This window comes from Syngnathus scovelli, chromosome 12 (genome assembly GCF_024217435.2).
Source record: "Syngnathus scovelli strain Florida chromosome 12, RoL_Ssco_1.2, whole genome shotgun sequence".
NCBI classification, from domain to species: Eukaryota; Metazoa; Chordata; class Actinopteri; order Syngnathiformes; family Syngnathidae; genus Syngnathus; species Syngnathus scovelli.
The window spans coordinates 10,846,962-10,862,578 of NC_090858.1; the positions used below are offsets into that span (position 1 = coordinate 10,846,962).

The 15,617-nt window shown below is 47.9% G+C and overlaps 3 protein-coding genes and 1 long non-coding RNA gene across 5 annotated transcripts; 2 read left to right on the forward strand and 2 right to left on the reverse strand.

The window, feature by feature from the left end:
* Positions 1-1,110: 1,110 nt before the first annotated feature.
* On the reverse strand, positions 1,111-8,664 carry LOC125978741 (uncharacterized). The gene is made up of 3 exons (XR_007485131.2): positions 8,525-8,664; positions 3,401-3,507; positions 1,111-2,291 (listed from the first exon to the last, which is right to left on the reverse strand). It is a non-coding gene; the product is annotated as an uncharacterized lncRNA (long non-coding RNA).
* ndnfl (neuron-derived neurotrophic factor, like) lies at positions 3,409-7,651 on the forward strand. The gene is made up of 4 exons (XM_049736329.2): positions 3,409-3,526; positions 4,723-4,941; positions 5,007-5,128; positions 5,621-7,651. Exons 2-4 carry the CDS (start codon positions 4,763-4,765, stop codon positions 7,021-7,023), a joined length of 1,704 nt encoding a protein of 567 aa, XP_049592286.1. The 5' UTR covers positions 3,409-3,526; positions 4,723-4,762; the 3' UTR covers positions 7,024-7,651.
* dnajc9 (DnaJ (Hsp40) homolog, subfamily C, member 9) lies at positions 7,942-9,557 on the forward strand. Its single transcript, XM_049736352.2, has 5 exons — positions 7,942-8,249; positions 8,554-8,694; positions 8,800-9,054; positions 9,116-9,202; positions 9,272-9,557. The coding sequence occupies exons 1-5, from the start codon at positions 8,076-8,078 to the stop codon at positions 9,374-9,376; spliced, it is 762 nt and encodes a 253-aa protein (XP_049592309.1). The 5' UTR covers positions 7,942-8,075; the 3' UTR covers positions 9,377-9,557.
* Positions 9,558-9,845: 288 nt separating this feature from the next.
* fam149b1 (family with sequence similarity 149 member B1) lies at positions 9,846-15,437 on the reverse strand. Of its 2 annotated transcripts, XM_049736323.1 has the most exons (15): positions 14,983-15,437; positions 14,393-14,506; positions 14,000-14,144; positions 13,398-13,546; positions 13,175-13,309; positions 12,759-13,087; positions 12,537-12,679; positions 11,948-12,010; positions 11,473-11,579; positions 11,083-11,307; positions 10,831-10,936; positions 10,628-10,753; positions 10,473-10,554; positions 10,224-10,364; positions 9,846-10,080 (listed from the first exon to the last, which is right to left on the reverse strand). In XM_049736323.1, exons 1-15 carry the CDS (start codon positions 15,027-15,029, stop codon positions 9,998-10,000), a joined length of 1,995 nt encoding a protein of 664 aa, XP_049592280.1. In that variant the 5' UTR covers positions 15,030-15,437; the 3' UTR covers positions 9,846-9,997. The 2 variants fall into 2 exon arrangements, with proteins under 2 accessions (XP_049592280.1, XP_049592281.1); XM_049736324.2 differs by lacking the exon at positions 11,948-12,010.
* Between the last annotated feature and the right edge of the window lie 180 nt (positions 15,438-15,617).

The window sequence follows — 15,617 nt, forward strand, 5'->3', positions numbered from 1 at the left end:
GACTCATCTGTCAATAACTTAGCTAATGGAATTGAAGTCTCGGTTATTTCATTCAGCAATATATTTTGGATTTATCACATCCGCAAAATGGCACAAATAAATAGCTGGACATGCGGGCTAGACTCGGTATCGTTCAATAAAATCGCTGACATTTGTGCGCGTCGCTGCCACAAAAGAACTTAATAAGAAACGCCATAAACAAGTCATTAAAAGCGAGGGCTTCGTTGACGGTGCCTTGTAAAGAACCGAGAAGAAAAAGAGGAGGCAGGCGCATCATAAAGACGGTGGAGAAAGAGCGGGAGGGAAATGTACAAAAGTGTGCTTGGGTATGCTTGGTGATGGCGTGATGCATAAAAAATGGATCAAAAATGAGGGTGGGGTGGGGGGGAGAATGATGAGGAAGAGCGAGGGAATGCGTGGCTGATGAAAGGATGGAAAAAGCTGCAAAAACGAGGACGCATAAGCTGGAATGGCATCCTGGAGCTGAGACGCTTGACCTCCACCAAGGTCAGATGATTGCTTGGCAAGTGCATTAGGAGAACTCCCGTGGGTCCCCACATCGTCGAATAATTTGGTCCCCAACTGAAGTGGACTTTGGTTGAACTTTAGTTTGATCGTGCTCATGAATTTGCTAATGATGACTGATGCTCCGCCCATTTCGTATACTGTAAATCTCCACCGTTGACGACTTGATTCCCTCTTTATGCGAGAAGTGAACATGTAGAGTCGAGGCCACCCTGGTGGTCCGCACGCACGCATACACACGCACACACACGCATGCACACACACGCACACACACCTCCCCCTCCTTATCACTTCTTATTCTTCATGTCTTCACCCTCCTCCTCAGTCCTGTCCAATCATGGCTAGATTGCTTAATCCCGCTTTGCCTTCCTTGTCACACGCTTGCAATCGAGCCCCCCTCTCCTCTCGTCACACCTCGTTGGGACGCAAGACGACGGCCATGATGTATGCGCCACCCACCGGCCACCCTCTTTAACCTTCCCGCCCACCCTCCTTCCGCCCACCTTGTCCCTTTTGGGTGCTGATGTGATCTGTGTGTGACACACACATTCACACAAAAGCACATACACACGCACACACAAACACACACACACGCACACACACGCACACACACACACACACACGCACACACACACACACACACACACACACACACACACACACACACACACACACACACACACACACACACACACACACACACACAAACGCAGCAACGGCATAGGAGCAGATGGGCGCCTGCTTGTGATAAAAATAAAAATGAACCCCCCGCGCCCGCCACTCACTGCCATGTCTGTGTCAATCCACAAAAGTGAGAGTAAAAGAACCCCCTTGAAAGTAATACTTTAATAGCCCCCCCCCTTCCCCTGCATTATATATAGCATCTAAGCGCCCATCAATAATAGATGAAAAGACTGCTTTTGCTGCAATTATGACAAGTGAGATTTAACATCGGCGCTCTGGCAAATAGACGACTGTATGTATGGCTATTAATTATTTAATGGACGCAAAAGGGGCGGGGCTGCAGTGGTGGAAAAAGTCGGTGATCAAAGAAAATATTCAGGCCAGCGGAAGACGTGAGGAGAGGAAGTGTGTCCATCACTTCCTGCAATCAGGCATGACTTGAACCAACCACATGGCTACACATAAAGCCTGATATACATATTATCTCACATATCCTTTACAAGCGCATATTAATTTATTCAAGGTTAATCACCATCCAGTCATCAAACACCCCCCCCCCATATCTCCCGCTGCCAGACTGCCGACTTTCACAACTTCTCAGTACAAAGCGAGCCAACCAATGGCGAGCCATCCGAAGCGGAAGACTTTGAAGGCGACTGCAGCCGCACCGCAAAGGGCCCTCTGTGAAAATCGAGCGCGCATTTAGTCGTGGCTCGTAGATTGGAGAAAATTCCACTTGAAAGGGGACGACGGGCAATATTGCAAAAGGGTGTTTATGGGGGTCTCGTTCAGAGTGACCTCAATAGGCTTGTGTTGGAGTGTCTGCTCAATGAGGGTCTGTCATAAGCGAGTGGAGGGGGGAAGGGCGGGGTCCTCACACAAAGTGGCAAGACTTGTATGTTCGTGGTGATATCGATTCAAGAGCGACACTCACCCTTTTTGTGTGGGGAGCTGAAGGACCCCGACCCCCTCCATCCGAGAGTGGCACTTCATCTATAGGCACATATGGGGCCGCCCGCCACCCCATATAGAAAACCTCTTAGCACCCGCTCTGCCGTCTGTAGCATTTCTCCTCCATCAATCTGCACAATGACGCCAAAAGAAATGATTGGCCATTACATGAAGAGAATAAAATAGTCAAAGTAATGACTACATGAAATTCTTTTACATTTATAATCTGGATTCTGTGTTTTGTAGGAATTTTCTTTTGAATCCAATAAATATTTCATCGTCAAAATTGCTGAGTTGGCATATTTCCTGAATGAAATCTATAATGACAACTAAAACCAGCAGTGCATATTTTTTTCCTGTTGACAAAATCGACACAGTCAATAATAAAACAGCAACAGTGGATATATAAGAAGTCTACACCCCCGTGTGACACACAAAAATTAGACTAATAATATAAATCATCCAAAACATTTATTCTGATTAGATTGTTTTTAGATACTAGAGAACAGAGGTGGTCTCTGGATCTTGATTTATTTGGTAACTGGGCTTTTATCTCCAAATTTACCTCCGCCGGGTAAACGTGCCCAATATGGACCGGATCGGTGTTGATGAAGCCAATGTGCTTTCAAATGAGTTTTTCAAGCCCGGCACTCACACACACAACACATTTGCATAAAATCCATGAAATGTCTGATGGGCTCTTCTTTGCATTTAAACATGTTCAATTAGAGGCGGCGAGAGCGCCTCGATCGAGCGTGCCGATAACAGGCCCAAAGTCAGTGTCACCTCTAAAAACACAAATGCCCGCAGCCCACCTCACAGAGATGTTATCGGGAGATTTTTTTTTTTTTTTTTTTTTTTACAATGCTGCTTTGCACACCAAATAGAGCCTCCTCGTTCTCTTCCCCCTGCATGCATTCGGTGACCTCATCATCCTTTACAAATTTCTAGAAGAATTTATTTTTATTTTTATGCAACTCTTTTAACCATTAAAATTTAGTCGGGACAAGATGAAAAGTTTTAATTTTGAGGGACTGAAAACATTCTTGCCAATTACATTTTTCGATAATTTTACAAGTGATTTTTCTCAATTTATTTATTTATGCAAGAAAGTTTTCAAGTAATATATATATATATATATATCCTAATTTTATGACCTCTCTTTTTTTTTCTCCAGGATGGATACCCCCCCCGAGGAGTTGTCTCCAAGAGCCTGCATGTGTGAAGAAGAAACAACAACCTGCTCGTCGCTCCTCCTCCATTTCTTCACTCCTCCTCCATCCATCCCCCATCCTCCTCCTCCTCTTCCATCCCTCACTTGATGCCATCCCAGTGGCGGAGGAGAGCCTGCGCGACGGAGGAGACGGTAAGAAAAGCTGCCCGATAACTTGTTTGGGGCTTGTTTTGCATGCGTGCATGTTGAATCGTTCCCGAAAAAGTCTGCCTGGAAGGACAAGGACGACGTCGCCAGGTGGTAAACATCACCCGCACGTCACCTTGTCAACCGTCCTCAATGGAAAGACAAGTAGCGCCGTGCAACTTAATCCCTCCCTCCATACAAATGACGGGAGGCAGATGGTCCGGGAAACGGATGGGACGTGTGAGTGGAGAGCACGCCGCTTCCAACCTGTCCCTTATTTGGCTTCCTTCTCGGCAAGTGACTAAGAAGAGGAGGAATAAACAGCAGGGGAGTTGTGGAAAAGGAGCAGCCAAATGTATCTTGAAATGGAAAAAGCCATCAAAAGTGGTCAGCTGCAGTGTTTCAAGTGGACGATGTGGATATTTATAGAGGCCGCTGGTTAAGTTCACTAAGCTCCCGCTCTTGCGCTCGCTCTCTCATTTTTGCCTTATGAAAATTCATCTGCTGAGCAGCCAAATGCATATTTCATCAGTGGCTGCACACACACACACATACACAAAATCTGTATGAAAGTCAATCAGCTTGTCCTTAAAACGTCAACCGACTTGACTGTTTTTTTTTCTGATTCCCAACCATCTTTCCCCCCTTTAGTTTCCTTCCCCTCTAATTACTCCAGAATCCAACAACATCCCTCCAGTTGCCTCCCTTTCTCCGTGCAAGAGTAATGAGCCATCGCCGCCTCTTTTTGTGTGACTTTGTAGCTCGTGGAGTTTGCAATCCGGCAGCGTCCCGCAAGATTTAGATGTTTGCGTGTGCTTGCGTGCGTGTGTATGTGTAGCCGCCTCCGTGGTTGTTCCTGCCACGATTGTCATCCGATCTGCGGGGGCACGGCACTAACATCTTGTTAGCGGCAAAGGCGCTCGTGTCACGTTGCGGAGACGCCGTCACTTTGAACAAACGCGGGCCTCTCCGGGGAGGAGAAAAGTACACGCAGACCTGTAATCATCTCGTCTGTGAGCCAAGTCAACCCGGCCGGCTCTGCGCACCTGCGTGGTACAGAAATAGATGAATGAAGTCAAATGAAAATGAGTTTTAGAGTCATACGTGATCATCGGCGACCCAAATGGATTTGATGAACTCGTTTATATGAGCGCATGGTTTCAAGAGGATTTCGGCTAACATTTCCTTTTGTGTGTTTCTAGAAGCGAGGGCCAATCAGAGCAAAGTAAAGAAACGGGAAGGATGGCAGTGGAATCGCTGTCCCGCTGTCTCTGCGCGGTTCTGGTTCTGTTCTGGAGCGCGTCGTGGCCCTTGGCCCATTCGGCCTCTGCGCCTGAGAACGAGGTGACGCTCTGGCCCGCCGCCTGGTTATCGGAAGGCAAGCTCAGCACTGTGACACTCCCGAAAGGACGCACTCAAAGGTTAAGCGACAAGCGTGATCTGTTGGTGGCGACTGTTCATTTCTCAAGACAACCTTCGTCCGCAGGACGTACTTCACGCTGAGGAAGGCGGCAGCCATGTCGGTGACTGTCAGCCCGTGTGACTCGCCCATTGAGTGGAGCCTGGCTGCTCGCACCCTGAAGGACAAACCTCTCAAGAGTCATGAGTGTGAGTGGACATGCCTTGTTAGCATTAGCATTGTTGCTAAGGGTTCTGTTCCAATCCAGACACCTTCGACACGAAAAAGCTCATCCACATGGTAAAGTAAGAAAAATGACATCATAAAATGACGCATGAATCATTCAGAGCCTCAGTTGGCGGGTCCCCTGTTGCCAGTGTGAATTATTCACTTTGATCCAGCAACATTTGTAGAAAGATTTCTCCTCGCCTGTTTTTTCATTTACCAGTGACATCATGCAAGTGAGGTTTGCCTCAAAATGAACTGACATTTTTTGTTTCATGATTTACTCTTTTGAAAAATTGGATCATGAGGATAAGCGGTTCAGAAAATGATTAGGTGGGTTTATATTTAATATTCGTCCGATGTCTGCAAATGTACAGAACTGGATTGATTTGAGGGGGTTTTTTTTGAGAAGAAAAAAAAAAATGGTTTTCCAAAACTGTCCTTATCTACTACATCTTTGTTCTTTTCCCCCACAGGGAGCTCCAAAAAGAGCATGCCTGAGATGTGGTGGAGGGGTCCTGGGACTGAGGAGAAAATACACACTTTTTCCGGCGGTACGTCGGACACCTACAGCGGTCGGGCGTCCCCCCACGCGTCCATCTACATTCTGAGGATGCGCTCCAAACAGCAGAGCAGCAGCGCCACAGTGTACCTCCACCAAGGCTCAGGCCCCTCAGGCGCTTTCCCAGAGATTCCGGCTGACCCCCGCGTACACACGTTGGGCGTGGGGATGACAAGCGTCACCCTCAGCTGGACTCCCAGTGCCTCGCTTGCTGGTCCTTCTCAGGACAAATATGATTACTGCGTCCTGGTCAACTCCCAACGCAACTTGCCCAGTCTTTGCGCAGCCCAAGTGAGCGCCAGGGAGGAGAAAAACAGAGAGAAGACGGAGAAGAAGAGGAGGGTGACAGCATGGCCCATCTTGAAGGAGTGGTGGTGGGAGCAGTGGGAGGCGGACTTGGAGGAAAAGAGTCCATCTCCCTACGGGGATCTTCGGTGTGTCTGCCAGGGGACGGAAAACGTCTGCACAGTCTCTGAGCTCCTACCCGACACGCAGTACTACTTTGATGTCTTCGCAAGGGACCGAGTCAATGGGACCAGCGCCACCTACGAGGGGATCGCCGCCCGGACCCACGGGGAAGCCCAGCCGTCCGTCACCTCGTTGAGAGAAGGTGAGCTGAGGTGGGTCACCTTCCATGACACGGGACCGAGATCCGAGCAGTTCTTCAGCTTCCGTCCTCGCGGGTCGCAACACAGCGGTCTCCTCACTGTGCAGAGCTGCGGCGGGGGCAGCAAATTCAAGCTCACCGTCTCCAGTAAAGGTCGTGTTCTGACCACTCGGGCCGTGGGGAAGGACTTGGTGCAAGTTTGGCTCCAGGGAAGCCCGGTTTATCTCATCCACTTGGAGAGGGAAGGAACCGCCATGAGCGAGAGATCCACGGCTTCCTTACTCGGGGGTCTGAAGGCTTCGGTCAAATTACAGACCTCCTCAGCCTACCACCGCAAGGGCGTCCCATCCCTTCCTTCCACCTTGCAAGTCAAATCCTTCAACCGCTTACGTGGCTGCAACAGCGTCACCCTCGCCTGGATGGGCACAGAGGAGAGGAGCCTCTACTGTGTGTACCGGAGAAAGCAGCGGGGCCGACGCGACGAGGACACCCTCAACGCATCCTGTCTGGGACCGGAATCCCGCTCGGATACCGAGAGGGTTCTCTGCAAGTATTTCCAGGAGCTGAACCCAAAGCGGGCCGTCACGACGGCTGCGATTGGAAGCCTAGAGCCGGGGACCACTTATGTGTTTGATGTCTATTTAATGAGACGCTGGGGGATCCCTGTCAAGTACGCCAGCAAGATAGTCAAGACCAGGAAGGAGTGCTGAGATACCGCCCCCTGCAGGAGGGTTGTGGACTACACTGTAAAGCCTGATCATGAGAATGAAGCCATTTGACTGTTGAGAGACAGAAGGATTTATTCCCTTTTGGAGGGGCAATAGTTGGCCTGGCCACTCGTCTTCTTCTGAGGACGCGAGAAGAGTCCACACACCAGCAAATATTCATATTATTCCTATTCAATATTTACAACACAATGCTTCTCATCGTCCATCACGATCATGACGTGGCAGCGGTCCAAGTACTCGTTTTGTGCCCGGGTACAAAGGACAAATGAGGTTTGTGTTGTCAGGCAAGAAAAAAAGCAGTGCCCAATATGCAACAGAAACAGATGGGGCAATAATTGGATGACATCTGAGACATGTGGGCGGGAAGGGGAGCAGCGGGGGAACTGGGGGGGGATTTGTAGTGTATATTTCCGGTGCTGCTTATTGTATCAACGCAGCGGGAGTGCAATCTACAGATGCTTAGTTCAAAGTCAAAAGTGTGTATCGTTGTGTTGTACTTTTTGCATGAATCAGTGGAGAAAAACAAACAAACTTGTGTCTATTGCCTCATTGTCATTGATGTATTCTTGTCCTGCCTCAAACGCTCCAAATAAATACCAGGCGTATTTCACTACATTCTTTATAAAGTCACAACAGGCCTTTTCCCCATGGTATGACTGGCCACCTTAGCACTGACATTAGCAAGCAGGACACCCATGTCATCACCCACACATTTGTTACAAAAATATCATTAGTCAATGAGTAATAAAAGATCAAAAATATAAAATATTACTTGAATAATTTCAATTTATTATGACGTTTTCTGTTTTTAATCCAACAAAAATGTACTGTATCACAAGCGCTGTCGCGTAGATGTGACGTCAAGTCACTGTAACCAATACAACAACACGTTTATTATGACGTCAGTGCGTTCGTGTAAATGCGGATATATGTGACAGACCAGCGCGCCAAAACTGTCAAGCGACAACAAAAGCAAAGCGGTACCGACTGGCCTGGGTCAAAACCTCGGGTAAGCAAAGCTAAACGACGGGAGGATGGCTTTGCTCGACCGGTGCCAGGTTCTGTTCAAGACGGCGAACCTGTACGAGGTGCTGGGCACTAAAAAAGAGGCGACCGAGGCGGAGATCCGCAGGAGCTACTACAAAGTGTCGCTAAAGGTTCACCCGGACCGGGCCCCCGACGACCCACAAGCCACAGAAAAGTTCCAGGTAACTTCTGCTGTAAGATGCTTCCGGAGAGAAATATAGTGTATGCAATTTTGCTGCGGTGTATATCCTAGCCTATATGTATAGTAATAGCAGTTAAACGGATCACGAGTCAATTTAGAGCTGTTTATACATTGGGAAAATCTCGAGGTACACCTACCAAACAAATTTGCAATAATTACGTAATGTGTTCAAAGCCACTCTCCGATGCATTACAATAGGACCAAATCAATAACTGGAACTGATGGATTGGAGGCATCATTAAAACTGATACTCACCTCCAATTCCAAAACGTCCTCTCTCGCAGGTGTTGGGCAAGTTGTATGCGGTGCTGAGCGATAAGGAACAGCGGGCTGTCTACGATGAGCAGGGCGTGGTGGACGAGGAGTGTGATGTATTGAGTAAGGATCGCTGCTGGGACGACTACTGGAGGCTGCTCTTCCCCAAGGTGTTGAAATTCATCATTGTTGGCTCAACATGTTGGGCTGTTCATGAAAAGAAAAAAAAGGTGGTTGTTTTTACTCAACGTCAACCTGGTCTGTCCGTCCTCTAGATCACTGTGAAGGACATCCTTGATTTTGAAAAGAAATACAAGGGCTCCGACGAAGAGAGGAATGACTTACTGCAGTTATACACGCAGCATCAGGGAGACATGGACGCCATCCTGGCCTCTGTGCTATGCTGCTCCCAGGATGACGAGCCCAGGCTGGAAGACATCATCCGTGCGGCGATCAAGGATGGGGAGGTGGAGGAATTCCCCGCCTTTGCGCAGGAGAGTGTCAAGAAGAAGAGGGCTCGCAGGAAAAGGGTGAGTCAACTCACATGAAGGAATTCACATCTGGTGTTCTGAAATTTCATTTCCACTCCAGGCGGACAGAGAGCGAAAAGAAGCAGAAGAGATGCAGAAAGAGATGGGCCTTGGCCAGGAGGACGACAGCCTCATGATGATGATCAAGGCAGGAAACGAAACGCCATTCGTGCACGTTTGCTTTGGTTGCCTGCTTCATTTGTTGTTTTTTGTGCAGAAAAAACACGCATCCAGAGAGCAGAACTTCAACAGCTTCCTGTCTGACTTGGAAGCCAAGTACTCCAAGAAAGGTGGAAAATCCTCAAAGAGGGGAAAGAAGTGAGGAGCGTTTGGACTCTAAGTTATGGAAAAAAAAATTGCACCAGTTCAAGATGGAGTTGCAGCTTGTTGCCATTAGTTAAGTCAAATTATCTTCATTGTTTGAAATGTGATGTTCTTGTCATAAAATGTAAGTGTGTATTATGTTGTTAATGTCAGAGGAAAATAAAATTGTTATTCTTGTACATGACTTGCAGTGGTTGAGTTTTCCACACATGAAGCCCAATTCAGAAATTGACAATATGTTCTATGCACCCCCATTAGTGTCAGCGTAGTATGAGGATTAATATTGCATTAGAAGAATATAAATTAAGCAGCAAAATCCACATTTATCCTCATAGTTGCCTGCTCAGGTCCCGACTAATCAGTTTACCTGTTTGTTCTTTTCAGCAGTCTGGATGCCATGTGGCACCATGCTGCCTCTTACAGGTCGGGCTTGGTACTACAACTGACACCTGGTTTTAGACTCAAAATACAAAAATAGACCTTTTATCAAAGCTGCACAATAACAGTACGAAACATTTTTGTACAACAAAAGAAAAATGTGGGCACTTGACCGCGCCTTGTATCTAAACAGTACCAAGAAGAAAGGCTAAAGTGCACAGAGACATTTGGAAGCCACCAGCTACAGTCCCGGTCTGCTTGCTCTGGATGAGACTCCTCCTCGGCCATGAGACCGAGATAGCCCTGATATGGGCACCAGTGGAGCTGCAAGACAGGAGATGCAGAAATTATTTCTTACATATAAACATTTAAAAATAACTTGAATGTATTTGTAACATTTTGTTATGTTTGTGTCAAAATGACATATTTAACTGAGAAGGGATGGAAAAAGAAAACCGTCGACTAACCTGGGTGCGAGGTTTGAAAGTCCGTCCCCTCGTCCTCATCCCTGATTGGCCAGCGGCCCAGCGGGCGCTGAGAAAACGAGTCCAGGAAAGACGAGCTGCTGATCCCGAGGCTGACGCCAGTCACGCCAATTCCAAGGGAGTCTTAGGGAAGCGAGGAGAGATTGTTACAAATGTCCTGGATGTCTATTATCTCCTTCAAGGCGGTTGCACAAGTGTGCACCCCCTGTCATAAACCAAGACGCGGCCCACCTGTGGCCACTGAGGCTCTGCCGGGCCTACCCTGTCCGATGTTGTCCAGCACGGTGAAGGAGCGCCGGTACGGAGTGTCCGACTGTGGGGGCAAGATCCGAGCTCAGAGCACGGCGCATGTGGAAACCGACGTCTCTGCCAAGGTGACGGCTTACCCTGTATGTGTGCGTGGTGTTGGGCCGGGAGAAGACGTCCAACGGGTAAAGGCGATCCCTCGGAATTGAACTGGCGACCTCATCGTTTAGGGCGCTGTGGGCCCGGCTGGATGGGCCTTTGTGGCGCTGCTCGGAAGGAATGTCACAGAATTCTTTCAGCTTCTCTCAAGCAGCAACATAATGTGGAGTTGTTGGGCTCTTACCTGAGCGGTTTTGGGCTGCTCTGCGTTTTCGGCACCAATGGGCGGAAGGAGGGCGTTCCTGCTCAGTGCAAAGAATGGAGACATCAGGCGATCGCTGGCTGTGGGTCTTTAGAGAAATACACACACAGAAATCCACAAGGTTGTAGCACTTCTCTCTTGTTCTTCTACACTGCAGCAGTTTAAAGTGTGTCTGCCGAAAAAAGTCGCCGCTTCACTCGACTCTCATCTACGCATGTGAGCAAGGCAACTCACAGTCTTGTACCCCGGATGACCTCATCCAAGGAGGCGGCCGTGCCGGATGGACTCAGGCTGGGGACGAGAGGCTGGAGAGTGCGGGGTGCCGGGTTTCTGCGGCGGGCCGACTGGGGCGGGCGGCTCAGCGAAGACAGGCCCTGCTCCTGGACCCGGCGAGGACGGGGCCGGCTGGCTGCCGCCAACCCCGAACCTGGTCTGAGAGGGCTGCGCTCCTCTGGCTCCCTGCAGAGTGAATGAAAGAAAAGATGAGTGCTGAAAGAACATATGAGTGCCAAATGAAAAGGTTCTAGAAGTGTCCAAGTCGCCCCCTGCGGTTTAATTGATCACTAAAAGCAATTCTAAACATTTTGTGGGAGCCTTTTTCATTATGTTAGGGAAATTTTTTACTGAGTTTTGTCCAGTGTGGCCAAGTTCCTCTGTTGCAGCGGAATGCTGTGGATCACGATGAGGTCGTTCAGGTCCTGCTGGGCACCTCCCATGGAGATCCTTCCGACCTGGTGCGAGAAAAACAAAAGCAAGAGATATGGATGATAGCTGACAACTGTTGAACTTTACTTGAAGCAGTTTGCTGCCCCAGTGGTTAGTCGTTTTAATGTCAACAATTCAGCCAGCATCTTCGCAGTTAATTATCGTGCAGGCGCCCCCCCCCCCCCAGAAAAGAATATGCAAGGCCATCCACAAAACAATATTCACAAGACTTTGAAAGAAAACAAAAGCATTCAAGACGGTAAGCTGCAGTTAATTCATGAACGGCTTTCGGGTTAATAGACAAGCACAAGCACATTCTGTCTAGAACTAAAAGACGAGGAGCCAAAATAGCGGCATGCCGCCATTGTGGCTCCGAGCAAGGCAGGTTACATACACTGGGCGGCCCTTTCTGCTTTTGGGCCTTCCGGCGGGACTTGCACTTTGAGCCCCTCGACTTCTTTAAGTGAGGTGCCGGAGAGAGACAGCGGATAGTCATGAAGGAGGTAACGGGAAAACGAAGGTAGGAAAAAAAAAAAAGCAGATGTAGATGACAAGGTCGGAGGAGGGAAAAGACTTCATGAATTTGGGGGCACTGACAGAGTAACGTTTATTTATTCTAAGCCATCTGTAAACATCACATTTGATAGAAAATCATGTTCCAATGCTAAAAGATGCAGATGGTGCTCCTCCAGATTGTCAAAGAAGGAATTAGCATGGCAGTCTAATGGTTATCATATCTGCCTCACAGTCACAAGGGTCCAGATTTAAATATCAGTTCAGTGTTTCTGCATGGAATTTGTAAATTCTTTCCGAGGTGTGGTGCTCTTACTCACCACCCCCAAAAAAAATGCTTCTTAGGGTCATTGAAGATTCTAAATTGTCAATAGCTGTGAATGTGTCACCTTGATATAACATCAGAACAATTTGACTGGATGCTAAGCCTGTCAGCTTTCACATTGCTATTCAAATGCAGGCTTAGTTACCTGGAAGGGCAAGCCAGGGGCGAGCAGAGGCAGAGCCAGCGCACGGCTCTGGCCAAGTTTAGGCAGCATGCTCGGAACGGTGGAAAACGACGTCAAGGAATTGTGCGGCACTGGGCTCAAGTTCCCCGGCGGCTTTTCGTCACCTGCCAATCACGCAAGTTCAAGCGAAGGTCATGATAATTTGTTCAAATGAAATAAAACGTACAGTGGAGGCGGGCATACCGGAGGCACCACGTTCCCACTGGTGGTGGACCAGCTCGCTCATGCAACCCACCAGCTGCCGCCACAGGTCGTCGAACAAATGGTCCAACACTGCCTGGCGGCGGCACCCGTAGGGCGAGACGGGAGGCATGCAGCCGCGCCTCGGGCACGGCTCAGGGAAGCCTCGCTCTTTCTCGTCCTCCAGGCTGATGCGGTCAAAGGCCAGGTACTCCTCCATGTTGCCCTCCACCTCGATCACTCTGGGAGCGGAGTCCCTCGCGCTTAAAAGCCCGTTTAGTTCAGCTGAGTTGGAATTGAGCAGGGCTGCGCTCCGACCCAGCACATTCAACCTTAAACCCACAAAAAAGAAGAATGAATGAATGAAGAAATGAATACATAAAAAGATAAAGCAGATAGAAAGCAAAGCAAAAATTCACTCTGTACTGTCGTCGTCTTCCTCAGCCTGATGGGACGTCGATGGGCCACCACTGGAGCTGTTGCCGATCGTCCCTGAGCTTGCGTACCACTGAAAGCCTTCATCGCTGGGACACACCAGCTGAGTGCCCAGGATTCTGAGTTACAAAAACACAAGTGATAAGAAACTATTTTAGAATTTAATGAAAGGATGAATTGCTATTTCCAGACGGGCGAGATCCAAACCGAAGATGAGGGAAGCGCGTGGCCCACTGCTGACACTCCTCCTGTAGCCTCGGAAGTATCCCTCTCCCGCTGCTTTTGCCCTCGTACAACTCTTTGTCAATCTCGTCAAACATTTGCTGCACTTGGCGGGAAGCCGCCTTGTCGAACTCCTGCGATGAAGAAGAGCGATTATTTGGTGCTTGTTAGTGTGCAACTCCAATCTTCCGTCGACAGTTTGTACAGAATAGGATGCTTTTGTTTCATACGAAAGTGCCAGAAGGGCACAAAAAAGACATAGAAGATCAAGCTGAGTTGGAAAATACACAAAATCCTCCCACAGAGTTTTGTTTCTTAGAAGCAGTTGGAGGAAGTTGAACTAAATAAAATATTGAGCTCTTGGAAAAAAATGTTTACAGGACCAACTGTGCCTACAAACAATACCCAGCAGGCGCAGGCCTTGTGAATACCCAGAAGCAGGAGACAAACAAAGCAACTTGCACACTATATAGCCTAAGAATGTCAATCAAACATCTAATTAAAATTTCACAATGTGCATCTGGTGAGGATTCTTTTTTCTCTGTGACTACAGGACGCGACAGTGTAGTGAAGAAGCAGAGTCTTACATCGTAGCCCCAAGAAAAGACAGAACTCCTCTCTGTGGAGACGCCGGTGCCTGTGGAGCTGTGGATGCCCGACCAGGACCGGCTGGAGTCCACAGAGATGACGGTCGGACAGTCAGACGTGCTGGAAGCACCAGATGTCTCAGCGCTATGTAAAGAGGATTGGTTTAGTGTTAGTCTGGTCTGGGTTTTTTGGTTGATCAAATAATCAGAGGCAGGGTTTCCCAGTGGAAAAGAAAGGGTAAATGTCAACGTGATAGAATATTCTATCAAGCTGCTCTCATTAGTTATTCTTTTAGCTGCACATCTGAAGGAGGCAACACGATATCGATTAATGTACGCAGTTTCGCATTTCAAGAACTCTTTCTTGGCTCCGCAGGCGTGAGGCTGCCTTACCTGTTGCGGATGGAGACGATCTCCTCCACGTCATCGAGGGGGCACAGAGGGGTTTGGCCGTATGCCTCCTCGGGCAGAGGATGGTGGTCAAGGCTGCTGCGAGACAGGCCGCGGCTGCACAGTAAAACATAGTCAATAAATATTGTGTACCATGAATCAATCCATTTTCTATACTGGAGCCCATTCCTGCTGACTTTGGTCGAGACAATTGGGGTACTCAATGTACCCCATTTAGATATTGTAGCCAACTTAGGCTGTAAATATATAAAAAAATAAATTAAAAAAATTATGTGAAAATCATGTACGGTAGTAACTGAGTGTATCTTCTTGTTCCATTTGACACTTTCAACCCTTAGTTCAATGCGCGCTGTTCGTATCCTCGAAACATGGTAAACCGAGGATCCCGTCCAATTTAATGATACAATACAATGTTTGCGTCCACTATTTTAATTTAAATATGAGAAAACTGATTTCAGACAGACATGATTTTGACATTATTGTTATAGTTACTCTTGTTTGCCCCTCGTAGTGATGAAGGATTGTAATGATGCTAACACAATTATTGTTAGTTAGCCATGTTTCGTACTTACATCTCTAGCTTGTGCGATACAGGTCTCCTGTTGTAACGTGAAATCATTCTCCTTCCCACCGTGGCTAAAGGCTCAAGTCCTCTCCTCGCCTCCTCGTCCCCGCATCTTGAACCCGCTGCTTAGGCGGAGCAATAAAGGAGACATCTCCATAAAAGCTAACCTGGCTTCCGAACGCGGAAGATAACGTTATGTAGCGGCTACACTTTGCGGCTTAGCTAACATGGCACCGACGCCGTCGCTATTTCCTCAAAGAAATTCGCTTCCTATCATTGCTACGTTAAAAATTATGTTTGACAGTCACCTATCTCTTCAGTTTACACTTTACACCCATTAATGTCACGCTATCTTTCCTAATGTGAACGCCTATTTTACTGGCGTTAGCACCGCCAACAATACGGCTGTCATGGTTACGCTATGTGGCTTACTCGACACGGGATCCGCGTTTGACTACAACTCCCGGCATTCATTACGACGATGCGCTTCTAAAATATGCCCGCCTGCCGTTGGTATATTTCGCTTTAGAGTTCTACGCTTATTTGATTTAGAAAATAAAGCAACGTTCTCAAAAAGCATTCCAATATTCCATTATGATTATAGCTATAATTATAGAAGCAAAAAAAAAACATGATTATTTT

What these genes read in the sequence shown, in the direction of transcription:
- ndnfl (XM_049736329.2), top strand. Translation starts at nt 4,763, where the DNA reads ATGGCAGTGGAATCGCTGTCCCGCTGTCTCTGCGCGGTTCTGGTTCTG. An exon ending in CCGAAAGGACGCACTCAAAG is followed by an intron (nt 4,942 to 5,006) that starts GTTAAGCGACAA and finishes CTTCGTCCGCAG; the next exon opens with GACGTACTTCACGCTGAGGA. An exon ending in ACCTCTCAAGAGTCATGAGT is followed by an intron (nt 5,129 to 5,620) that starts GTGAGTGGACAT and finishes TTTCCCCCACAG; the next exon opens with GGAGCTCCAAAAAGAGCATG.
- dnajc9 (XM_049736352.2), top strand. Translation starts at nt 8,076, where the DNA reads ATGGCTTTGCTCGACCGGTGCCAGGTTCTGTTCAAGACGGCGAACCTG. An exon ending in GGAGGCTGCTCTTCCCCAAG is followed by an intron (nt 8,695 to 8,799) that starts GTGTTGAAATTC and finishes TCCGTCCTCTAG; the next exon opens with ATCACTGTGAAGGACATCCT. An exon ending in GCCTCATGATGATGATCAAG is followed by an intron (nt 9,203 to 9,271) that starts GCAGGAAACGAA and finishes TTTTTTGTGCAG; the next exon opens with AAAAAACACGCATCCAGAGA.
- fam149b1 (XM_049736323.1), bottom strand. Translation starts at nt 15,029, where the DNA reads ATGATTTCACGTTACAACAGGAGACCTGTATCGCACAAGCTAGAGAT. An exon ending in CCCCTGGCTTGCCCTTCCAG is followed by an intron (nt 12,011 to 12,536) that starts GTAACTAAGCCT and finishes CCTCACTTAAAG; the next exon opens with AAGTCGAGGGGCTCAAAGTG. An exon ending in AGCAGAAAGGGCCGCCCAGT is followed by an intron (nt 11,580 to 11,947) that starts GTATGTAACCTG and finishes TTCTCGCACCAG; the next exon opens with GTCGGAAGGATCTCCATGGG.